Here is a 26269-nt window from a genome sequence, read left to right on the forward strand (position 1 = left end):
GTTCACTGTCTGTCAAGAGCCCCGTGGTTCAGCCGTGTGGAAAGGCAGGCTGCTGTGTAAATGTTTTACTAAAAGAGGAAGTGATGTGTGTTATCTGCCAGTGAGGTGGAAACAAACTGCTAGTGATATAGAAACGCACTAATATAGAAACAGACTGCAAGTGATATACAAACAGGCTGCTATGGAAACACGATAGCGAGTGGTATAGAAACAGAGCGCTAGACAGAGCACGGCTATTTAAATCCACCTGCCAAAGAAACAACCGTGGTCGGCTGATGTAGCTAATGAACCGCATATCAAATCAAAATCAACTTTTTTCTTTGTATAGCCCTTCTGCGAGCAACGTCAAAGAGGCCCGTCACAGGGGCAAAACAAATCGGAACCCATCACCACCCTAACCCCCGAGACCGAGACTGCTCAACGTTGTGTCTAGAGCACAGTACGTTTCCAGTTCACCGGCTGGCTGGGTGGAATCACCGTTCAGTTCAGAGAGCGCTCACAGCTCATTGGACAGGGAGGCCGTCCTCCCTCTCCCGCTCCTCAGTCACGGGTCCCTTACACGCGTGTTTTTAAACGTGCACGTTGCTCTCGAGCTGGTCCAACATGCGACCGGGAGGTCCTAGCTGTCTTTGGTCCCACCACTGCAACCGACACGCGGGTCCCAAAGGCCCAGAGCCACCTCGGCTACCAAGTGTCGGCGATGTCATCCAGAGGGAGCTCGCCCTCCTCTCCACGTCTCCTCCTCCTCCTCCTCTCCCTCCATTCGCTGCCTCTCTTCCTTCCCCCTCCTCCTCCTCTCCTCCTCCTCCCTCCTCCTTCGCTGCCTCTCTTCCTTCCCCTCTCCTCCTCCTCCTCCTCCTTCGCTGCCTCTCTTCCTTCCCCTCTCCTCCTCCTCCTCTCCTCCTTCGCTGCCTCTCTTCCTTCCCCTCTCCTCCTCCTCCTCTCCTCCTTCGCTGCCTCTCTTCCTTCCCCTCTCCTTCTCCTCCTCTCCTCCTTCGCTGGCTCTCTTCCTTCCCCTCTCCTCCTCCTCCTCTCTCTCTTCCTTCCCCTCTCCTCCTCCTCCTCTCCTCCTTCGCTGCCTCTCTTCCTTCCCCTATCCTCCTCCTCCTCTCCTCCTTCGCTGCCTCTCTTCCTTCCCCTCTCCTCCTCCTCCTCTCCTCCTTCGCTGCCTCTCTTCCTTCCCCTCTCCTCCTCCTCCTCTCCTCCTTCGCTGCCTCTCTTCCTTCCCCCTCTCCTCCTTCTCCTCCTTCGCTGCCTCTCTTCCTTCCCCTCTCCTCCTCCTCCTCTCCTCCTTCGCTGCCTCTCTTCCTTCCCCTCTCCTCCTCCTCCTCTCCTCCTTCGCTGGCTCTCTTCTTCCCCTCTCCTCCTCCTCCTCTCCTCCTTCGCTGCCTCTCTTCCTTCCCCTCTCCTCCTCCTCCTCTCCTCCTTCGCTGCCTCTCTTCCTTCCCCCTATCCTCCTCCCTCCTCTCCTCCTTCGCTGCCTCTCTTCCTTCCCCTCTCCTCCTCCTCTCCTCCTTCGCTGCCTCTCTTCCTTCCCCTCTCCTCCTCCTCCTCTCCTCCTTCGCTGCCTCTCTTCCTTCCCCTCTCCTCTTCTCCTCCTTCGCTGCCTCTCTTCCTTCCCCTCTCCTCCTCCTCCTCTCCTCCTTCGCTGCCTCTCTTCCTTCCCCTCTCCTCCTCCTCCTCTCCTCCTTCGCTGCCTCTCTTCCTTCCCCTCTCCTCCTCCTCCTCCTCTCCTCCTTCTGTCTTCCATCTCTTCCCTCCACCCTCCTAGTCCTCCTCTCCTCTCCCTCTCCTTCCCCCCTCCTCTCCCAGGACAGCTTATGTCTACTCCAATCGGAATGGTCTAGATGACGGTCATCATCAGAAACATCCAGAAACACCGGGACGCTCAGTCACTACAGTGTTTTGTTTTCGTCCACATCTTTAATTTAAAGTCCCATTTGTACTGAAAAAAAACTTCTGTGATTACTAATTATATTTCCCCTGCAGCACATTTCAAAGCAGTTGCGTGGCCTTAATGTTAATATGTGGGTTTTAATATCCAAAATAGAGTGTGAATATTTAATGGAATGTTAGATGAGTAGTGTTCCTGGGCAGACGGGCGTCTGGTGTTACGAAGGAGGAATCGACTGGCGAGGAGAGTGTGCATGTGCAACAGATTGTGTGGGTGTATGTCTATGTGTGTGTGTGTGTGTGTGTGCACAGAGTTTCAGGAGGATTTTTAGAAATCAAATCCGTTGTTTTCATTCTTTAACTGGAACATCGAGAACCTAGGAAATACTTTCTAGAACGTTAAATGCTAGTGTGTGTTTCTTTGTGTGTGTGTGTGTGCCTCAGAACAGAAAGTTGTTCTTAGTTACTTTAAAATAATAATAATTATCAGTAGTAGTAGCTATATATTACCAGACACACTACTTTCCCCAGCTGTCTGTTTCTCTCTCTCTCTCTCTCTCTCTCTACCCCCCCCCCTCCCCTCCCTCCCTCCCTCCCTCCCTCCCTCCCTCTCTCCCTCCCTGTAGAACAGCAGAGGGTCTGTGTTATCAGAGCAGATTCTCCTCCAGACATGCGTGGGACGCGTTGCTGTGGAAACAGCGTCATAGTCGAGGAGGGAGGCAGGTGAGAGGAGCTCCAGAGGGAGGAGTCTGTGTGCGTGCGTGCGTGAGAGAGAGAGAGAGCACAGGTAGGGAGAGCAGAGGGCGAGGGAGAGAGAAGCCTTTGGTGAAAGTGACAGGGCCTTCAGAAAAGAGGGGGATGAGAAATAGGGATGGAGGGAACACTCTGAAGAGGAGAGATGAGAAGAGGAGCGGGGGAGAGGAGGGGAGGGGAGGGAAGAGAAGAGGTGAGGAGGGGAGGGGAGAGGAGGGAAGAGGTGAGGAGGGGAGGGGAGAGGAGGGAAGAGCTGAGGAGGGGAGGGGAGGGAGGGAGGAGAGAAGAAGTAAGGGAAGAGGAGATTAAAGGAGAGGAGATTAGAGGGAAGGGGAGAGGTGAGGTGAGGCTAGGTGGGGAGAGGTGAGGAAAAGAGACGGGAGGTGATGAGAGGAGAGGAGGGAGAGCAGGACATGACCTCATCTTTTGAACACACCTTTTGGAGGAGGCAACAGCAGCTGAGTCACTGACTCTTTTAGAGGCGGAAGAGGAAGGAGAGGAGGAAGAGGAAACGAATGAAAGATAGAGGAAGAGAGGGATGAAGGAGGAGAAGGAGGACAGGGAGGATAGGAAACATCACAGTACTCAGGAACAGAGTGTGCCAGGTTATTATGGTCTGGCGAGGGCTGCTGTTGCCCCTGGCAGCGGAGGGCATAGACTCTGGTCCTGTCCTGGACATCAGCATTAGAGACTAAATGAGCTCTAGCGCTGCCTCAGCACAAACACACACACACATCCTCTGTCCCTCTCTCTCTGTCAGCATTCAGGTTAGAGGATTGTATTATAATATCCCATCTAGCTAAGTAGAAATGAGAGGACAGCCGCTGTGTGTGTGTGTGTGTGTTGAGGCTGTGTGTGAGTGCTGAAGCTGTGTGTGTTTTGGTGTATGTGTGTGTGTGTATGTGGTGAGGCTGTGCATGTGAGTGTGTGTGCTGTAGCTTAAACAGGTGACCCAGTGATCCTCACACGAGCTAACAGGCATCGGTCATCATTAAACATGCTCTGGACATGCCCTCAGTCTATCGCCATAGAGACAGGCGTGTAGAGAGGCGTGGGGAGAGGCGTGTGGTAAAACTGGGGACTGTCGAGGAGAGATAACACACTAACTGTGAGACGGTGCAGAGATGGAAGGAGGGGGAGGAGGGGGGAGGAGGGGGGAGAGAGGAGATAAGTCCTGGGAACATTAACCATGAGAGGTGCAGGAATATATGGCTTCTACACAGAGAGATGGAAGGAGGGGGGGAGGGAGAGAGAGGGGGAGGAAAAGGAGGGAAGTGGGAGGTAGAGAGAGAGGGAGAATGAAATAGATATAGGGAGGGGGGTGGAGAGAAAAACAGAGATAGAAATATGGGATATTTTAAAGAGTGATGATGAAGTTTGTGTCAGGGTTAGATGCTAATATTAACTTGTCCTAAATATACCTTCTGTGATCAGATGAAAGAGAGAGATGCGGGGGGGGAGGGGGGGGGGAGGGAGGGAGGGAGGAGCGTTCAGATTGGATCACATTTTCACAGAAATGGAGTTCATGCCAAAAACAAAGACATGCCAACTATTCCATTAAAGACCTGACAAATATCCAGAAAGTTCTCCCTCTGTCTCCCTCTCTTTCACACACACAAACACACACCCTTGACACACACACACACACTCCTCCAGCCATTCATTACTATTTCATTCTGCCATCCAGGGTGACATTTAGAGCTGTCACTAGGTACATTAGCCCTGCTATTACACACACACACTCACCAACACACCCACACATACACACCCACCCATCCTCATACACGCACACTCACACATACACTCACGTGTACACGTCTGTGTGTGCGTGTGTGTGTGTTGGAGTGTGTGCGTGTTTGTGAGTGTGTGGGTGTTTGTGTGTGTGCGTGAGTGTGTGGGTGGGTGTGTGTGAGTGTGAGAGAGGTGGCATGAGTAGGTGGAGGAGGAGGAAGAGGAGAAGAGGTGGAGAGTAGGAGGAGAGGACAGGAGGAGAGCAGAAGAGGAGGAGAGTAGGAGGAGAAGAGGAGGAGAGTAGGAGGAGAGGACAGGAGGAAGGGAAGATGAGAAAATTAGTCTGCCTTGGCCGTGGTCCCAAGATGGCTGCCTCTATCTACCCTCATACTTTTAATTGGCTTGATTTATCCATGTCTCTCTCTCCCTCTCTCCTCTCTTTCTGTCTCACTTTCTCTCTCTCTTCTACACTACAAGACAATCATTCATCAAAAAGACATTGAACACCTTAAATGCAAGGCCTTCACCATGTCCCTTGACCCTCTAGATACATAGTGTATGTGTGTGTGTCTGTGACTGTGTGTGTGTGTGTGTGTGTGTGTGAGAGAGTGTGTGAGTGTGAGTGTGTGACTGCCTGTGTGTTTCAGTATGTGTGTGTGTGCATGTGTGACTTTGTGAGTGTGTGTGAGTGTGTTGGTGTGTGTATGTGTGTGTTTGTGTGTGTGTGTGAGTGAGTGAGTGAGTGAGTGTGTGTGAGAGAGTGTGTGTGAGTGTGTGTGTGTGTGTGTGTGTATGTGTGTGTGTGTGTGAGAGTGTGTGTGTGTGTGTGATAGCAGGGCTGTGTTCTCCACAGGGTAAGCCTGGTTCCCACAGGAGACAGACAGAGATTAAACGGACTTCAATCAAGTGTGTGTTCCTGCAGACTCTCACAGCCTGCAACACACACAAACACATGCATACACAAATACAGGCATGCATATATACACACATCCATATCCATACACACATGTCCATAACTTCATACTCCATTGATACATAACTTCATGAACAGTGATAAGGTCTCTGACCCCACCCCACCCCCCGCCCACCTCCTGCCCCCATACACCCCTCGATACATGCCCCTCCCTCCTCCTCCCTCAACCTCCTTACCCCCCCCCCCCCCCCAACATACTGGGGTCAGTGTGTGAGTGTGGGTTTGTGTGTGAGGATGTGTATTTTGACCAGCCAGCCTGTCAGTTCGTGAGTGTGTGTCTTGTGTCTTTAAACTGCCTCCTCTCTTCCATCTTCCATCTCCTGCCTCCTATCTTCTCTTCCTATATCCTTTCTCTTATCTCCTGTCTCCTATCCCCTACATCCTGTGTATTATCTCCTATCTCCTGTCTCCTATCTTCTACATCCTGTGTATTATCTCCTGTCTCCTATCTCCTACATCCTGTGTATTATCTCCTATCCCCTACATCCTGTGTATTATCTCCGATCTCCTATCCCCTACATCCTGTGTACCATCTCCTATGTCCTATCATCTGTCTCCAGTCTCCTATCCCCTATCTCCTGTCTCATATCTCCTACATACTATCTCCGTTCTCTCTTCCTGAGGCTTGTACACTTGTAGATGTGAGTTTCTGTTTGCTTATGAGTCTCTGTGTGTCAGCAGGATCCTTTCTCTTATCTTCTGTCTCCTGTCTCCTATCCCCTACATCCTGTGTATTATCTCCTGTCTCCTATCCCCTACATCCTGTGTATTATCTCCTGTCTCCTATCCCCTACATCCTGTGTATTATCTCCTGTCTCCTATCCCCTACATCCTGTGTATTATCTCCTGTCTCCTATCCCCTACATCCTGTGTATTATCTCCTGTCTCCTATCCCCTACATCCTGTGTATTATCTCCTGTCTCCTATCCCCTACATCCTGTGTATTATCTCCTGTCTCCTATCCCCTACATTCTGTGTATTATCTTCTGTCTCCTATCCCCTACATCCTGTGTATTATCTCCTGTCTCCTATCCCCTACATCCTGTGTATTATCTCCTATCTCCTATCCCCTACATCCTGTGTATTATCTCCTATCTCCTATCTCTACATCCTGTGTATTATCTCCTATATCCTGTCTCCTATCCCCTAAATCCTATGTATTATCTCCTATCTCCTATCCCCTACATCCTGTGTATTATCTCCTATCTCCTACATCCTGTGTACCATCTCCTATGTCCTATCTTCTGTCTCCAGTCTCCTATCTCCTATCTCCTGTCTCCTATCCCCTACATCCTGTGTATTATCTCCTATCTCCTATCTCCTATCCTCTACATCCTGTGTATTATCTCCTATCTCCTATCTCCTATCCTCTGCATCCTGTGTATTATCTCCTATCTCCTATCCCCTACATCCTGTGTATTATCTCCTATCTCCTATCTCCTACATCCTGTGTATTATCTCCTATCTCCTGTCTCCTATCCCCTAAATCCTATGTATTATCTCCTATCTCCTATCCCCTACATCCTGTGTATTATCTCCTATCTCCTACATCCTGTGTACCATCTCCTATGTCCTATCTTCTGTTTCCAGTCTCCTATCTCCTATCTCCTGTCTCCTATCCCCTACATCCTGTGTATTATCTCCTATCTCCTATCTCCTATCCTCTACATCCTGTGTATTATCTCCTATCTCCTATCTCCTATCCTCTACATCCTGTGTATTATCTCCTATCTCCTATCCCCTACATCCTGTGTATTATCTCCTATCTCCTATCTCCTACATCCTGTGTATTATCTCCTATATCCTGTCTCCTATCCCCTAAATCCTATGTATTATCTCCTATCTCCTATCCCCTACATCCTGTGTATTATCTCCTATCGCCTACATCCTGTGTACCATCTCCTATGTCCTATCTTCTGTCTCCAGTCTCCAGTCTCCTATCTCCTGTCTCATATCTCCTGCATACTATCTCCGTTCTCTCTTCCTGAGGCTTGTAGATGTGAGTTTCTGTTTGCTTAAGCGTCTGTGTGTGTGTGTGTGTGTGTGTCAGCAGGATGACAGGTATTGACAGTCCTGTGATTCCAGAGCTGAGCGTTGTCACAGCAGCAGACTCCAGCTTCCCTCCTCTCCACCTGGGCGTCCTGGAGATTTCATAGCTTCACGCCGACACACACACAAACATACTCTCACACACAAACACACATAGACCACATACACAGACACACACACTCACAACACACACACTTACTCACACACGCCGTACACACACACACACACACCCGCACACAGAGCAGAAGTTCCTTGGGCTTTGTACAGACTTCTGTGTTCCCATGCTGAGAGAAAAGTTGTGCATGTGGGTTTTTGCGTGTGTGCATTTGTGTGTGTGTCTGTCAGTTTGAGTGTGTTGTATGTGTATGTGTGTGTGTGTGTATCCAGTCAGGCAGGAGCGTGTCCTTAGAGTCTAGACGGATTCAGTTGAACAACACTTTTCTCTGCATAGGAACACACACACTCGCACCCACACACCTGTCATATTAACAGTATCAAGTCACCAAAGATCAGAAGCATCATATTTTTAGATGGTTGGTCTCAGCTGTTGCTGTGGTTACCTCTCTGATGGAGTTCCTGTTCATTAAAGGATGTTCACCCATGGCAGACACCCTGCTCAACAGGCTCAGACATGAGGTTAGGACCTAGTTCATTATCAGTATATTTTATTACATTTGTGTGTGTATATATATATATACTGTATATACTGTATATATGTTTATATATATATACATGGCGGACATTTTTTTTTTTTTTACAGATGTGGTGAGGTGGAAATGTACTCCAATTCACTGCCGTCAACACAGTGCAACACCAAAAAATTGTGTGTGAGTGTGTGTCCTGTGTGTGTGTGAGTGTGTGTGTCCTGTGTGTGTGTGAGTGTGTGTCCTGTGTGTGTGTGTGTGAGTGTGTGTCCTGTGTGTGTGTGTGTCCTGTGTGTGTGTGTGTGAGTGTGTGTCCTGTGTGTGTGTGTGTGTGTGTGTGTGTGAGTGTGTGTCCTGTGTGTGTGTGTGTGTGTGTGTGTGTGTGTGAGTGTGTGTCCTGTGTGTGTGTGTCCTGAGCAGCAGTGTAGTAGAGAGATCAATGACATGCCCAATCCTGAAGGAGAGTTATGCATTCCTGAGCCCTTCAAACAGTGTGCACCCACACACAAACACACACAAACACACACAGACAAACACTCAAACGCACACACATGCCCACGCACTGGGGAGTATTTCGCATTCTATTGCAAATCTCATTTTGAGTTTTGTCAGGTCACATATTAGTTTCCCAGCGTGAACATTAATGCAAAGCAACTGCTCTTTGTTTCTCCCTCCTGATTCTGCCTCTGCCTCTGCCTCCCTCTCCACCTCTTCCCCTTCTCTCTCCTCCACCTCTGCCTCTTTACTCTCCCTGTCCCTCCCCCTCCTCCACCCCCCCCCCCCCCCCCCCCTCCAGGGAGTACTGGTCGTGTTTCCAGTGTGGTCGTCCTCGGAGCGATTGTGTGTGTGTGCGCGTGTGTGTGTGTGTGTTTCTGCTGGTCTACTTCTATTTGTTTTGATGACATGGTCTCTGAATACCAAGCACAGCCATGCTCATCAAATCACACTTGCACACACACACACACACACACACGCACACACTTGCCAGCATACACCACAAGCATTCACGCACAGACACACACATGCACTCACATGCACATACTCTCACACAGAGTCCACACTCACACATTCATACACACATGCACACTCTCACGCACACATTCTCACACACACACACACCCACACACACACACACATGCACACTCTCACGCACACATTCTCACACACTCACACACACACACATGCACACTCCAACAGTGCCAGCTCCTTATACTGAATTATAATGTCTACATGATCTTGAAGATGCAGCCCGTGCTCATGAATATTCATGAGCAGAAGGACTTTTCTCATGAATAATGCAGTGGCGGCCGGACCCTCGATTAAAACGCTGCTTGACAACCGTCTCCGAGGCAGCCATTTGGAAGTGAAAGTTAGGAGGGATGAGTTCTATATTTGTAGAGGTATGTGGGGGTGGGGTAGGGCAGAGTCCTGATTAAGACAAACACGTACATCTACACACACACACACAATGTGTATAGCCCTTTTTAGGTGTACACACACACACACACACACACACACAAACACACACAAGTATCATGCAGATGTCACAAAGATTGAAAGACACTGGAGCCACAGTCTGGGGTAAAGGACTAATGACTGAAAATACAAATAATATATATATAGAATATCTTTATCAAATTAAATAGATACACAGTGTATCTATCTTTTTAACATCTAATAAAACAACAACAAAAAAGTTGTCAATATAATCAGAAAAACACACCACCATATCTTAATACCAGATTCCTGAATTCCCTACAAACCAGGAAGCTAGCCACCATTGGTCCCTGACCCCCAGACCGCACCCCCAGGTCAGTCTCCGTGGCAACGTTGGGCGGCGTAACAGCAGACAGGAAACGAGACAGGAAGTGAGCTCACCTCTGCAGATGGGGACGGGGAAGTCCCAGATAGGGGCGTTGCCGGCGTTGGTGATGCAGGTGAGCTGGGCGTGGCCATCCAGGACGTAGCCCGTCACGCACGAGTAGTGGATCACATCCCCCACGTTGAAGCGCGACCCAGAGAGCAGGCCCTTGGGGGGTACGCCGGGGTTACCACACGCACTGCTCTGCAGCACTGAGGAGGAGGGATGGAGAGGGTCAGACACAATCGCTTACAGCTCATCGGCTACTTAGCTAGACAGCTAATGAGCTAAGTTACCAAGTTAGAAAGTCAACAAGTCAGCTAGTTAGTTAGTCAGCTAAGTTCCCAAGTCAGCTGGTTAGCTAGTTAGCTAGTCAGTGAAGTTCCCAAGTTAGCTATTTAGCTAGTCAGCTAAGTTCCCAAGTCAGCTAGTTAGCTAGTCAGCTAAGTTCCCAAGTCACCAGTTAGCTAGTTAGCTAGTTAGCTCAGGGTCCTGACTGAATCAACTCTAACAGTGTTGGCTCTCTGGACAGGGACGTCTGTCTTGTTCTGTTAGAACATCAAGCAAGAGCAGTTTACGGAGATGACACTTGGGCTGTAAATCTGACATGTTCAGTTACAAGATCTTAGGTTTAAAACCCTTAAAACGTATGTCTGGACAACACATGCGACTAGGAGCACTTCTTCTCCCTCTCTTTTCTCTCTCTTTCTCTCTGTCTCTCTCCCTCTTCTTCCTCTTTCTCCTGAGATTAAGCCGTGACAAGCAGAGAGTTCTCTATTCCTGGACCAGCAGGAAAGAGAGAGAGGAAAGAGGAGAGAAGAGAAGGAGACAGAGTAGAGAGAGGGATGAGAAGAGAGGAAAGAGAGGGAGGGATGAGGAGAGATAGAAAAGGGGGAGGGGGGAAGCGGTGGAGGAAAGAAGGTTGGGCTCTCTAACCTGGATAAGGTGCATGCTGGGAGGACAAGATAACAGGCTGGAGACTGAAGGGGGGAGGAAGGGGCGAGGGCTGGGGGGGGGAGGGCTGGGGGGGAGGGCTGGGGGGAGGAGGGCTGGGGAGGAGGGCTGGGGGGAGGAGGGCTGGGGAGGAGGGCTGGGGGGGAGGGCTGGGGGGGAGGGCTGGGGGGGAGGGCTGGGGGGAGGAGGGCTGGGGGGGAGGGCTGGGGGGGAGGGCTGGGGGGGAGGGCTGGGGGGGAGGGCTGGGGGGAGGAGGGCTGGGGGTGAGACTAAAGGATGTAGCAGATAGAGTAGAAACCAGAGGGAAGAGAAAAAGAACAAGAACATTTAGAGGGAGAAAAGTGGAGAGAGAATGAGAAAAGGAGAGAGAGACAGAGAAAGAGATGGGGAAAGGGAGTCAGAGGGAAACAGAGGGAGAGAGAGAGAGAGAGACAGAGAGACAGAGAGAAAGAAAGAGAAGAGAGGAGATTGCTTTAGGTAAAGGTCACATCACCTCAGTTATCTTAGAAGATCAGTGAGAAAGACAATGACAAGCTTCCCCAGAGAAGTCCTCTTAACCCCCCCCCCCCCACACACACACACACACTAACTCACAGACACGAACACACGCCACATGTGCACACACTTAAAAAGGCTGATCTTTATCTAAAATCTAAAAAGCCATTTCATCACTGTATAAAGTATACGGAAAACTGCTGTCTGTCTTAATGTGTGTGTGAAAGAGGATAAAGTTTACTCACAACTCTGTGTGTGTGTGTCTGAGGAGGTGTGTATGTGTGTGTGTGTGTGTGTGTGTGAGGAGGTGTGTGTGTTCCTCCAGCCCTGTTAGTCCAGTGCATCATCCGCTTATGAAACCAGCTAGATCCTATTTAATATTAACCAAGTCTCTGATCGACGAGCGGAAAGGAAGTGGAGGGGAGGGGGCGGGGGGGGACGACCTCATCTGGACCGAGGGCGGGGGGGCAAAGGAGGGAGAGCGAGAAAGAAAGAGAAAGAGGAAGAGATAGAGAGTGATGACAGAGCTGTGTTTTTTGTGAAGGAGAAAGAATTAAAAACTGACATTGTGTCCTTGAGGTTTTAAGTGGTGCGGCATCCGTTCGCTCCTTACCAGTCTCTCTCATCTCTCCCCTTCTCCCTTCCTCTATTCCCTTTCTCACTCTCCCTCCCTCTGTCTGTCCGTCTTTCCCTCTCTCTTTCCCACACTCTTTCCTTATCTATCTCTCTCTCCCTTTCTCTCTCTCTACCCCTCCTCTTCTTTTCCTCCAGTGCTCCGTCTATCCTGAAGGGGCCTTAATGCCGGAAAGTCAACCTTGTAACCTGATTGCATTCAGCCAGACCGAAGGAGAGGAATGGAGTAGAGCATATAGGAGAGGAGAGAGGAGGAGGTGAGAGGCGGAGAGGAGCGAGAAAGAGAGGAGAGAGGGGGAGGTGAGAGGCGGAGAGGAGCGAGAAGGAGGGGAGGAGAGGAGAGAGGAGAAGCAGGAGGAGGACAGGAGATGAGAGGAGAAAAAGGAGAGGAGGGCAGGAAGAGAGGGCGCACAGCTAACTCGAGACCCGAGGGGGGAGAATCCTTGCAGGCACATTTTCAATCATGCTTTATTGTGGAGACGGATGACACAGCAAACTGGAGGATTGGGAAGGTGGAGGAGAAGACGGGGAGCGAGAGAGGCGAGAAACCAAAGAGAGATAACAAGAAAAACCCTGGACATAGCAAGAGCCCAGGGAGTGTGTCGGAGTGAAGCTCAAACTGCTGTTTGGGGAAGGAGACATCCAGGTGCATCCTTTGTACCTTGAGTATAGTTAGACCACGTATTTCAGTTTGATTTGAGATTCCTACATGTTGAATGTATGCACCTTCCTGCCATAGTCAATTCCTTGTCCGTGCAAACTTTCAAGGCCATTAAAACCCCTTTCTGACTCGTATTCAGAGAGGAGCAGGGAGGGCCGAACCCAGGGGAGGATCTCTGCCATGGCCTGAGATAATCGCTGCTCTGGTCCTCACCAGCCAGTCCACACACACACACACACACACACACACACACACTGTAGCTATGGTAGTTATCTTATATTCTACTACTATTACTTCAAATGATCAATAACAATATGCATTGTGTGTCTTTGTGTGTGTGTATCTGTGTGTATCTGTGTGTATTAGTATGCGTGTGCACGTGTGTGAGTGTGTGTGTATCTCCCAGGGCATGTGCGTGTGTGTTTGTGTGTGTCAGTGCCAAGCCCGGGTCTTGCTCCCTGTAATCAGGACCTACACAAGGGACTGGACCCTGACTTAACCTGGACCATCCCTCCCTCCCTCCCTCCTCCCCCTCTCTCTCTCTCTCTCTCCCTTCCTTAACCTGGACACAAGATGAAAGCAGGGTGAATACATGACATTGCCCTCCCTCCCTCCTTCCTTCCCTCCCTCCCTCCCTCCCTCCCTCACCAGTGGGTCTGCAGCAGCTCTGCCAGAGATTTGATGAATCTGCGGCCTGCAGTGTGTGTGTGTGTGTGTGTGTGAGAGAGCGTGTGTGTGTGAGCATGTGTGTGGAGAAGGGGAAGGTCACCACACAACTTTATTGTGTATTGATTTGTTGGAAGGAATTGGCTCCTTCACTCTAAATACCACATAGTGTGTGTGTGTGTGTGTGTGTGAGAGAGTGTGTGTGACAGGTTGGGTCATGTCTGTCAGACAGAGAGACAATCACGGAGATAATGATGCCGATGCTCCAACATGACGGCTTGATGTGTGTGACCTCCCTGCTAACCTCAGTCATCTCATTAGACAGAGAAGACATCATTCCCCCCCCCCCACACACACACACACACACACAGTCTAACAGTGTAGCAGAGTCCCCTGTCAGTGATCTGACCCTGAGTCCAGCCAGACGCTCACTAAGAACAGACTCAATCATCCTGCAGATGAAGGCCTTCAGAATAAAAGTCCCTCCAGAGCCGGGGCCTGTGGTCGTGACTAGCAGTCCAGAGCGTGTCACAGGCCAAACATACAGTGAGGGTAGTCCCTAGAAGAGGTCACACAGTCACATGGTCAGATGTTTAATACATAGGCTACTGATTTATTATCCTGTTGGAGTCATACCAGTAGACCAAGACATTGATGTGTGTGTCTGAGAGATATATAGAAAGTGTGTGTGGGAGGGAGGTTGTTTGTGTGTGTGTGTGTGTGGGGGGGGGGGGGGTCTGTATATGTGTAAGTAAGTGTGTTTGTGTTTGTGTGTGTGTGTGCGCGTGTGTGTGGATTTAAGTGATTCCTAACAAGTTCACAGACTTTGAGTGAAGATGGAGGGCTGTCAGAAGAGAGAAGATTTTTACTCACAGGACCAACACACACACACGCACACACACACACACACACACACGCACACACACACGTACACACAGGAACAGAGAAAGCTGGAGAGGAGAAAGTTTTCTCTCTCCATGGAGGAGGCAGAAATAGAAAAGACACACTGACATCAAACAGACTGAGGAATCAGACACACGCCAGACCTCCTGTCTGTCTGTCTGTCCACCTGTCTGTCTGTCTGTCTTTCTGTCCACCTGTCTGTCTTTACACCTGTCTGCCTGTCCACCTGTCTGTCTGTCCACCTGTCTGTCTGTCTGTCCACCTGTCTGTCTGTCTGTCTGTCTGTCTGTATACCTGTCTGTCTGTACACCTGTCTGTCTGTCTGTCCACCTGTCTGTCTGTTTGTCTTTCTATCCATCTGTCTGTCCACCTGTCTGCCTGTACAACTGTCTGTCTGTGCACTTGTCTGTCTGTCTGTCTGTCCACCTGTCTGTCTGTCTGTCTGTATGTCCACCTGTCCACCTGTCTGTCTCTCTGACCACCTGTCTGTTTGTACACCTGTCTGTCTCTCTGTCCACCTGTCTGTCTGTCTGTCTGTCCACCTGTCTGTCTGTACACATGTATGTCTCTCTGTCCACCTGTCTGTCTATCTGTACACCTGTCTGTCTGTCTGTACACCTGTCTGTACACCTGTCTGTACACCTGTCTGTACACCTGTCTGTCTGTATGCTTTTCCTACTCCTAGTTTCTGGATTGATCCTGATGATTAAACTTGGCTTTTAATTCCTTTTTCTATTTTTCACCTCCTCCACCCTTTATCCCCATTGGTCTAAGTCAACTCAACTTTGCTCTGACTGGCTGTCCTGGCATACCCTCTGGCCGTCCGCTGTTCTATCAGAGCTGTACCTCCTGGGGATGGAACCCTGGACCACAACACATGTCCTGTATTCACAATCACTGACAGAGAGAGAGAGAGAGGGAGAGAGAGAGAGAGAGAGAGAGAGAGAGAGAGAGAGAGAGAGAGAGAGAGAGAGAGAGAGAGGGGAATGGAGAGAGAGAGAGAGAGACAGAGGAAGGGAGAGAGAGGGGAAGAGTGAGATAGGGAGAGATAGAGGGGTCTAGCTAGACTACATCAGTATGCAGCAGTAAACACCCACATGGACAGTATTGACACACCTTTGGTCTCCCTGCCTGTAGTCTGTGTGTGTGTCTTTGCGTGTACATGCATGCATGTGGGTGTGAGCGAGTGTGTGTGCCTGTACATGCAAGTGTGGGCGGGGGTTTGTCTCTATGGACCTGCTGGAATGCAGAGGGAAATCAGAGTTATTGTGTGATAGGAGACAGTTGACTGATGGAACTAACATGCATGAGCCTTGGTTTGTGTGTGTGTGTGTGCGTGTGTGCGCGTGCGTCAACCCTCTTCATTATCAACAGCATGAATGCAGCTCTTCACTGTTCCTGCCTCTGCAAGGTCAGGCTGTAGGCAGAGCCATCAATCACACACACACACACACACACACACACACACACGCACACGCACGCACACGCACACGCACACGCACACGCACACGCACACACACACACACACACGCACACACACACACACACGCACACGCACTCACACACACTCCCGCAAACACACACGTATGGATGTACACGCACGCACGCATACCACTCCCCCCCCCCCCCCTCCACACACACAAACACTGCTGCCAACTTCTTCCAGCCTTCTACCACCATGCCACGCATACACAGCAGGTACACAGACAGACAAACAGATGAAGGAGGGATGGAGGGAACCAGGGGCAGGGGAGAGGGAGAGGAAGGGAGGAAGGGAGGAGAGGTTGGACAAAACCCAAACGGATGTTCCTGCTGACTCAGCTTGAAAACACAGCTGCATCCTGGGGCCCGTCCAGCTCCGCTGTGGGGCCCACTTACAACATTTCCAGCTCCGCTGTGGGCCCCCTTCACAACACATCCAGCTCCGCTGTGGGGCCCACTTACAACATTTCCAGCTCCGCTGTGGGCCCCCTTCACAACACATCCAGCTCCGCTGTGGGGCCCACTTACAACATTTCCAGCTCCGCTGTGGGCCCCCTTCACAACACATCCAGCTCCGCTGTGGGGCCCACTTACAACATTTCCAGCTCCACTGTGGGCCCCCTTCACAACACATCCAGCTCCGATGGGGGGCCTGTCGTGGAAATTTTGGAATACAGTTATAATATGTGTGTTTTATATGAGGAAGGTGTTTTAAGGGAAGTCTAAGAAGCTTAATACAGTGACAGTCGATTCAACCCATTTGGTAGATATGCCATTTGCAGTTTAATAACTAGGAGACGTGACGTCTAAGAGACGGGAAGTCTGGGTGACCTGAGAGGGTTCTTGTCACCTGGGGAGGAAGAGACAGCTGGTCTGGAGACAATGTGGATTCAACTGTATTGTTATTGTGATCTGATGCTCTGACCATTCCTGTTGCATTGGGTGGGGTTAATCAAATACTTGTTTGAAGTGCCCACACAAAGGACAGTTGACCATTTGACTGGTGAACTCCTGTGGTTTTACTATCTACTGGTTTGGGGAGAGAGGCCACATTAAAGAACCGTGGGAACTTGATATGAAGTCAAACTCTCACCAGAGATGTATTGTTTCAAACTGTCACTGAGCAGTGCTGACCAATCACAGAGTTCAGAAAAACCATTTGATCTAAAGTTTATATAAGGCAGGGTTTTAGGGTTGTTCTGTATCACTCTGGCGAACAACCTGTGGCTAGCACCTCCTTCGTTATGACTGATCACAAAGTACTTTGTTAAATCATGATCTGTATAAGCAAAATAAATTTATTGTAACCGCCATCTCTTGACTATTCAAATCTACACAGTGCCACTAGAATTTTTCCATATCAGGCCCCTTCACAAGACATCCAGCTCCGCTGTGGGGCCCCTTCACAACACATCCAACTCCGCTGTGGGGCCCCTTCACAACACATCCAACTCCGCTGTGGGGCCCCTTCACAACACATCCAACTCCGCTGTGGGGCCCCTTCACAAGACATCCAGTTCCGCTGTGGGGCCCCTTCACAACACATCCAACTCCGCTGTGGGGCCCCTTCACAAGACATCCAGCTCCGCTGTGGGGCCCCTTCACAACACATCCAACTCCGCTGTGGGGCCCCTTCACAAGACATCCAGCTCCGCTGTGGGGCCCCTTCACAAGACATCCAGCTCCGCTGTGGGGCCCCTTCACAACACATCCAACTCCGCTGTGGGGCCCCTTCACATCACATCCAGCTCCGCTGTGGGGCCCACTTTAATACCTCCCAGTTCTGTGCAGGGTGATCTGCTCCTTGATTTTTTGCTAGACTTTCAACATGTACTATTTGTACGTTACTTTGGATGAGCGAACCTGCTAAATGAATCCCATATAAGCCTGTCTGTCTCTCCAACTCCCCATGTGACTTAAGACCACTGACCGATGACAGACTGATACCATTAGAGTATTAATATACTCCAGGCTGGTACTATCAGACTATTAATATACACTGGTTCTATCAGTGTATTAATGTACTCCTCCCTAGGTGTGAGAGAGGAGGGGAGGGGGGGTACAGGAGGGGGGTACAGGAGGGGAGGGGGGGTACAGGAGGGGAGGGGGGTACCGGAGGGGAGGGGGGGTACTGGAGGGGAGGGGGGGGTACTGGAGGGGGATGCAGCCTGCCAGAGCCCTCACCCCCCCTGAGAAATGAGGAGAGCGGCCCCCTATTATGTGCTGGAATCATATCCATCAGATTCATTTATTAACGGATGCATGTGGGAGTTTTTTTTTGTAATTTTCCAATCAAGGGTGCTATGTTGTGTTATCTGACTATAAACTGTGATGATTACTGATGCTAGCTTGCCCCCTCTCCCCCTTCCTCTCTCTCCCACTGTCTCTCTGTCTCTCTCTCTGTCATAGGGGTCTTTAGTTGAGTGTTGAGTCACACCCGAGTTCACACACTCATTAACTGAGAGCCCTGTCTGTGGTGTGTGTGTGTGTGTGTGTGTGTGTGTACGTATGGTATATGTGTGTGTGGTGTGTGTGTAATGTGTTTGTGTGGTATGTGTGTATGGTGTGTAATGTGTTCGTGTGGGTGTGGTGTGTGTTGTGAGTGTAATGTGTTTGTGTGTGTGTGTGGTGTGTTTATGTTTGTGTGTGTAGCGGGAGCAGACAGCCTTGGAAGCTGCCTATGTGCCTGTCTGCCTGTCTGTGGTGAGGGAGGAAGGGAGGGAGGGAGGGAGAGAGATGGGGAGAGGGAGGGAGAGGGATGGAGGGAGGGAGGGGGAGAGGGTAGCAGATGTTGTGTGCTGGGCTAGACTGAGATCTGGAGAATGTTAGCAGCCCCTTCTGAAGAATACCTCAGCTTAATCCCTCTTCTCACTGGAGACCCAGTCTCGATCCCCTGTCAGTCACATTATTGATAGAGATGAGAGGAGAGCGAAGGAGAGAGGGGGAGAGGAGAGTGAAGGAGAGAGGGGGAGAGGAGAGCGAAGGAGAGAGGGGGAGAGGAGAGCGAAGAAGAGGGGGGGGAGGAGAGCGAAGGAGAGAGGGGAGAAGTTGAGGAGTGAGAAGAGAGAGAAGAGAGAGGAGAGATGAGTAAGGAGGTTGGGAGAGAGGAGGGGAGGAGAGCAGAAGAGGAGGAGGAGAGACGGAGAGAAGGAGAGGTGAGGAAGGGAGGAGAGGAGGGGAGAAGAGGAGGAGAGGTGAGGAGGGGAGGAGAGGAGGAGGGAAGGAGAGGTGAGGAGTGGAGAAGAGGAGGAGAGGTGAGGAGGGGAGGAGAGGAGGAGGGAAGGAGAGGTGAGGAGGGGAGGAGAGGGGTCTTAGCCTGATCTCCAGACAATCACAGATCAACGTGGTGTCATGGAGTGTCATGTCCATTTAACATCACGGCCGTCATCACTGTCCTGATCAATATCTACACCTCTTCGTACCTCTCTCTCTCTCTCCCCGTCTCTCCCATTCTCTCTTTCTCTGTTCTCCTTTTCAGCCTAGTTAGCACCCTTCCCCTCCTTCCCTCCCTCCCTCCCTCTTCCTCTCCCTCCTGTTCCAGGTGATGTGTACCAGGTTGTGAGTGTTGTAGATGAGCCGAGTCACGCAGTGAAGATCTGGTATCGACCCGCTGCCCTCGGGGCTAACGATCAGCATTGATCGCAACCAATTAGCATCCACATGTTTAATTAATTGTGTGAGGAGAGTCTTAGAAGAGGAGGCTGCACATCAACTGGCAGCAGGACGGGAGGGATAGAGAGGGAGGGAGGGATAGAGAGAGAGAGATATAGAGAGAGAGGGAGGGAGGGAGGGAGGGAGGGATAGAGAGAGAGAGAGAGAGAGAGAGAGAGAGAGAGAGAGAGAGAGAGAGAGAGAGAGAGAGAGAGAGAGAGAGAGAGAGAGAGAGAGAGAGAGAGAAGAGAGAGAGAGAGAGAGAGAGAGAGAGAGAGAGGGAGGGAGGGAGGGAAGGGGGGAAGGATTGGGAGAGGGAGAGGGAGAGGGAGGGATGGAGAAAGAGAGAGGGGTGGAGATCTGGAGCAAGAGAGAGGGATGAAGGGACAGAGGGAGAGAGGGGCGGAGGACGTGAGGGACGGAGAGACGGATGGAGGGATGGTCGTCTCCATGGACGGTGCACCTGAGTTTGGTGCTGCTGGAAAAACGCTGACTCGACACATCCTGAAACCTGTTACAAATGGAGGCTTTACAGACGAAAAAGCTTTGAATCTGAAGGTCGTACTGGCCCGAACAATCTCTCTGTCCTCAGGCTTGTGGAGTTAGAAGTGAGAGAATGAGTTACCTCCCACACGCCATATCATCTGCTCAACATGAAGCCCGAGTCTACCTGGGTCTAATGTCTAGGCCCTAGACATTACTCACTCGTCCGAGAGAGAGGGGCAGAGAGAGTGAGTGAGTGAGACAGGAAAGAAAGAAAGAAAGAAAGAAAGAGAGAGAGAGAGAGAGAGAGAGAGAGAGAGAGAGAGAGAGAGAGAGAGAGAGAGAGAGAGAGAGAGAGAGAGAGAGAGAGAGTGCATGAGATGTGTGACAGGGTCTGGTAAAGTGGTGCCATTGTCGGGCAAGGTCGTTTCTACAGTTTTCTTTACAGATTATGAAAGTGCAGATTGTAAGATTTCAGATGATGTGTCATGCATTGAAAATTGCTCAAGAAGATAGGCCTATTTGAAGATTGGAATCCGCTAGCAGATAAATTCCCCTTGAAAGATTCGAAACCTTTTCACGCCTTCACACAGGTTGTGATTGTTTTGTGTTTACTTATGGGCAGGGCTCGCGACCGAAACTTAAAACTACAGCCAATGGAAACCTGAGATGCTAATCAAACATCCCCCGCATCAAGTGCCCCCATACTTGACTGGAAGCATAGCTAAACCAGCAACAAATTACGAGTATTCAGTGATCCTAAACATGTTTATTATTAGTGTCTTCAACACTTTCATTTGCGTAGTATGCAAAAAGGAATATTAAAAGATATTAAAATGTAATGCATTTTTTAATTAATTTAAATTGTGGGCCTTTTTACCATACCCTGTTGTATATGAGGTCACAGTGTGTAGCTGGGACAGAGATATGAAGGACCTGACAGGAAATTATGTAATCTACTCTGCTATAATACCAAGGGAAAGCCATGATGTCATCAATTCTGCTATGACATCATCTGATGCCATGATGTAATCTATTCTGTTTTTGGGGAGGCCGTGATGTAATCTATTCTGCTATGACGTCATTGTGGAGGCCGTGATGTCATCTATTCTGCTTTAACCTCACTGAGGAGGCTGTGATGTCATCTATTCTGCTATGACGTCATTGGGGAGGACGTGATGTAATCTATTCAGCTATGACCTCATCAAGGAGGCTGTGATGTCATTTATTCTGCTATGACATCATTGGGGAGGCCGTGATGTCATCTATTCTGCTATGACGTCATTGGGGAGGCCGTGATGTCATGTATTCTGCTATGACATCATTGGGGAGGCCTTGTTGGATGACGAGTGGCTTCACGGCAGCGGAGCGAGGGAGAGGGGGGGAAAGAAAGAAGAAGAGATTGATCTGGGAGTTGTATCAGAAAAGACAGGCTGGATGAGAGCCGTGTGTGATAGAGGAGGGAGATGTGAGGAGACCCAGGGGCCGAGTCAGAGGACCTGCAGCTCCCCACAGCACAGTGTACACCTCGCTGCAGCTCCCCACAGCACAGTGTACACCTCGCTGCAGCTCCCCCACAGCACAGTGTACACCTCGCTGCAGCTCCCCCACAGCACAGTGTACACCTCGCTGCAGCTCCCCACAGCACAGTGTTCACCTCGCTGAAGAGGAGGGCCATTCTCCTGTTCAACCTCCGCTTCTCCCTCCCTCCCTCCCTCCCTCCCTCCCTCCCTCCACAACTCCCCTCCCGGAGACCCCTAGCATCCCCAGTCCAGGACCTCGCAGGCACACAGGCAGAAGAGTCCCAGCTCTGCTATGGGCGTCTGTATTCCCCAGAGCGGTGGAAAACCACGCTGCACACCATTAGAAGGTTTTAGAAGGGGGGGGGGGGCAGGGGGGCCCGGGGACCAGGGGGAAGGCTTTGGGAGGGGGGGATCGATGTTGTAAGAGTTGCAGCAGGATATGGGAACGTTAATGAAAGAGCCCAGGCATCCAGGCCTGTGTGTGTGTGTTTGTGGGTGTGCGTGGGTGTGATTGGGGGGGTATGTGTGCATGTGTGCATGTGTGTGTGTGTGTGGTGGGGGCGTGCCCTAATGTCTTATTGAACTGGAGCTGGAGAAGGCATTGATTAGAGGAGGAAAGAGGCTCTTTTGACACATCTGGTTTAGAGACACCCCCACGCCCCAAACATACACACACACACACACACACACACACTCACTCACAGAGACACACCCAGTCACAGAGACACACACACACACCCTGGTCTGGGGAGTGTGAGAGTCGGGTATTGATCTAACAAGCCTTTCCTCTAGCTGTGTGAGACCTGTTAGACAGCCTTTATCTGCTGCTTATTCAATTACATATAGGAGGCTAGCTGCTCCTCCTCACCTCTCTCTCCTCCTCTCCCGCTGTCCTCCTCTCCCTCTCTCCCTCTCTTTCCTCCTCTCCCAATCTCCTCCTCTCCCTCCCTCCCTCCCTCCACCTTACCTTCTCTCTTCCTCCTTCTACCTCACTCTCGCTTTGTCCTCTACACCACTTCTCCTTTCCTGTTCTTCCTCTCTCTTCTCCCTCACCCCTCCTGTTCCTCACTGGCTACTGAGAAATCCACCCCTCTGTCATGGTTGGGCCAGTAATATTGGTCTATAATTGGTGCTTCACTAATCTATACCTAATTACTGCCAATTACTAACAAGGCCCAGAGCTGCCAATCATAGCACAGCTGTCAATCACAGGAAACAAGTGAGAGGCAGGGTCCTGCTGATTTGAACATGTGTGTGTGTGTGTGTGTGTGTGTGGAGTGTGTGTGTGATTGCGCTGTGTGTGTGTGTGTTGTGGTGTGTGTGTTTGTGTGTGATTGTGTTGTGTGTGTGGAGTGTGGGGTGTACAGTCGTGGCCATAAGTTTTGGCAATGACAAATGTTGTGTTTTGCAAAGTTTGCTGGTTCAGTATTTGAGGAAAATGTTTTCACGTTTCTATAGAATACTGGAATACAATAAGGCACATTTCATATTTTTTTAAGCTTTTTTAGGGTGAACATTTTAAATATATGCAAAGAGTCACCTCTTTTACAGCAGTCAATCTGCTCTTAAAATCCAATCAGAATGATAGAGTGATTTCACCTGGCTAGAACTAGTTCACACTTTCCCCTGTGTTGATGATATGACTTACTGAAATTATGCTAGCAGTCATTTTATGCCAAGGCCCAGCAGGCTTTGCTAACAAAAAATGTCGCTCCCAATACTTTTGGCCACGGCTGTATATGTGTGTGATTGTGTGGGTGTGTGTGGTGTGTGTAGTGTGTGTGTGTGTGGTGTGTGTGTGGCGGGGCAGAAAGAGAGGAGAGAGGCAGTAGAAGATGAATGATGTTTTCATAGAAGTTCAGCCTGGGGGTCTGAGGATGATGACATCAATAACATGTTTACATGAAGAAGCCTGAGGACACACACACACACACACACACTTACACACTCATACTACACACACACACCACACGCACTCACACACACATTGTCAGACCCTCTCTGTGGTGTGTCCCTGTCTAGGGAGAGAGAGAGACCTAACTAATATCTGAGCCGTGTTTTGGAGTGTGCGCCCCCACAAAGTGACACAATGCTCCCAAAGCAGAAAAGGGATATTTATTACATAAAGAAACAGGGGAACAAGGGAAAACAGCAAAACTACTGACCATCCTGCCTGACCAAGTCCTGCCTCTCTGCACACACACACACACACACGCACATAGAAGCACCTCCATCTCACCACTGTTGCGTGTTGGGGGGGGGTGCATGTGTGCGTGCGTGCACGCGTGTGTGTGCAGTGAGTGATCGTTGCGTTTTAGTGTACATGTGTGTGCAGTGTGTGTGTGTGTGTGTGTGTGTGTGTGTGTGTGTGTGTGTTAGTGTGTGGCGGGAAGGGGTGTCTGTGAGGTCGGGTGCGTTTGAGTGCGTGCGTGCGTGTGTGTGTGCTTGCATGCATGCGCTTCCACTTATCAGTACCGTCCATCTGCAGTCATGAGATTAACGTGAGGCTGCCGCCGTTCCTCTTCAGGATGTGGAGCAGTAAAACTACTCTCCATTCCCAGTCCAGAAAAACAACCCTAGATCCTCCCGGACACCTAGTTAGTATTGATCACAACCACAGAGAAATGGTTCACTCTGTCGGGCCGCACGCACACACACACGCCTTCTGTCGCAGCCTGCAGCTGGTGTCTACCCGACAGCCGCGTAGACAGACAGGTAGAGATAGACAGACAGCTCGACTTGATAGACGGCTAGGTAGACAGACAGGTGGGTTAAACAGACGGGTAGGGGGGATAGACAGGTAGACAGACAGGTAGATGTGGGTTAGACAGCCAGCCAGCCAGACATACAGGCAGGCAGGTAGGTAGGTAGACCGACAGGTAGATTGTTTGGTTTGGATCAATCTTTCCAGTCTTGTTAACTTTGCCGGGGAGATATGAGAAACGTGTGTTCCGTGTTTCCAATAGAACCACGTTCTGGGTTCTGGCTTCTATTCCGGGACGCAGGAGTGTCCCATGTTTCCTAGGGTCCGACGGGAGAGCGTGTTCTTCATGTGTTCATGGCGTGTGGGGGGGTTGATAGGTACATGTGTGTACAGTGTAAGTGTGAAAGGCATGTTTGAGCATGTTCATGCGAGACCTGTCTGATACCAGAGAGAGAAGGTCTTCACATGAGAGAGGAGGAGGAAGAGGAGGGGTTGAGGGCAAGATAGACATATATCCTAGCGTATACATATATAATGTATATGCACCCACTCACTGAGAAAACCCTCAATCGCATGCGCGCCCACACACACACACACACACACACCCACACAGCCTATCATTCATAAATGATGAAAAGTGATAGCTCATTCATATGCATATCCTTTCCTAATCCGTGAAGCAGTAGGCCCATCTCCAGCCCTCTAATACTGCCAGGCACACACACAACACAGCCCCCCTGTCACCCTGCAGTGGAACAGTCCAGACAGACAATCACACAGCAGGGCTGTACCATAGCGACAAGTTGACGGGGGGGGGACGGGGGGGGGGTGGTGATTCGGTCTGATGCACAATCGCAGTTTACACTTAATGAGTGTGAATGAACGGGCTGTTTGAACTGAGAGAATGTGGGCTAATTAAGATGACATGAGCCGACATACACCACACACACACACACACACACACTGGGAACAAACCACAACATTAATCAGCGTGATTCCAGAACACTACGAGTGTCGTTAAAGACAGCTGCCACACTGTGACAACAACGGGATTAAATTGGCCCATGACAAACAAACGTCATAGTGTGTTGCTGTGTGTGTGTGTGTGTGTGTGAGACACTGTGTGTGGTTCATGACTATCTGCCTCACTTGTGCATATGTGAATGGCCATGTGTGTGTTTGGGTGTGTGTGTGTGTCTCTCTGTGTGCGGTTGAAAGTGTTTGAGTCTGTTTATATGAAACACCGCCCATTAGCCAAGACGGCTTCCAATGGAGATGAGAGGAGACATGAAGATACGAGGAGAGGAGGGGAGGGGGACAGGGGAGGAGACATGAGAGAAGAGGAGAGGAGGAGAGGGGACATGGGAGGAGACATGAGAAGAGGAGAGGAGGAGAGGGGACAGGGGGAGGAGACATGGAGAGAAGAGGAGAGGAGGGGAGGGGACAGGAGAGGAGACATGAGAGAAGAGGAGAGGAGGAGAGGGGACATGGGAGGAGACATGAGAAGAGGAGAGGAAGGAGAGGGGACATGGGAGGAGACATGAAGATATGAGGAGAGGAGGGGAGGGGGACAGGGGAGGAGACATGAGAGAAGAGGAGAGGAGGGGAGGGGACAGGAGAGGAGACATGAGAGAAGAGGAGAGGAGGAGAGGGGACATGGGAGGAGACATGAGAAGAGGAGAGGAGGAGAGGGGACAGGGGAGGAGACATGAGAAGAGGAGAGGAGGAAAGGGAGGGGACAGGGGAGGAGGATGGTGGCTGGCATAGAGCATATGAATAACCTGGTATAACATGAATTACTGATACACACCTCTGCAGCTTGTATGTGTGTGTGTGTGTGTGATGAATGAGGAGCCAAACGACTGGGCTTGTCAGCTGCTGAGGGTGGGGCAGTGGGACGGGGCCGTCCACTGAGGGGAGGGCCGGGTTGAAGGGCCCCGCCCCCTCACACACCCCTGCCCTCCAGTGGCAGAACACAGGAAACTGAAGTATACCTCACCTGTCAACTAGGGTGTGTCTGGCTACTGAGAGAGAGAGAGAGAGCGAGAGCGAGAGCGAGAGCGAGAGCGAGAGCGAGAGCGAGAGCGAGAGCGAGGGAGGAGAGCGAGAGCGAGAGCGAGAGCGAGAGAGAGATGAGAGAGAGAGAGAGAGAGAGAGAGAGAGAGAGAGAGAAAGAGGAGGGGGGGATAGAGGGTGGGGAGAGAGAGAGG

The 26269-nt window shown here is 50.5% G+C and overlaps 1 protein-coding gene across 1 annotated transcript in view; it reads right to left on the reverse strand.

The window, feature by feature from the left end:
• Window positions 1–5275: 5275 nt before the first annotated feature.
• The window catches only part of csmd1a (CUB and Sushi multiple domains 1a), an 83519-nt gene continuing 62525 nt past the window's right edge, over window positions 5276–26269 (reverse strand). The window contains exons 4-5 of the mRNA XM_062446044.1: window positions 9922–10116; window positions 5276–5310 (exon numbers count right to left, since the gene is read on the reverse strand). Coding sequence (XP_062302028.1) covers window positions 5276–5310; window positions 9922–10116 — 230 coding nt within the window. The remainder of the gene's footprint in view (window positions 5311–9921; window positions 10117–26269) is intronic.

The sequence above is a fragment of the Osmerus eperlanus genome, chromosome 20 (genome assembly GCF_963692335.1).
Source record: "Osmerus eperlanus chromosome 20, fOsmEpe2.1, whole genome shotgun sequence".
Taxonomy (NCBI): Eukaryota; Metazoa; Chordata; class Actinopteri; order Osmeriformes; family Osmeridae; genus Osmerus; species Osmerus eperlanus.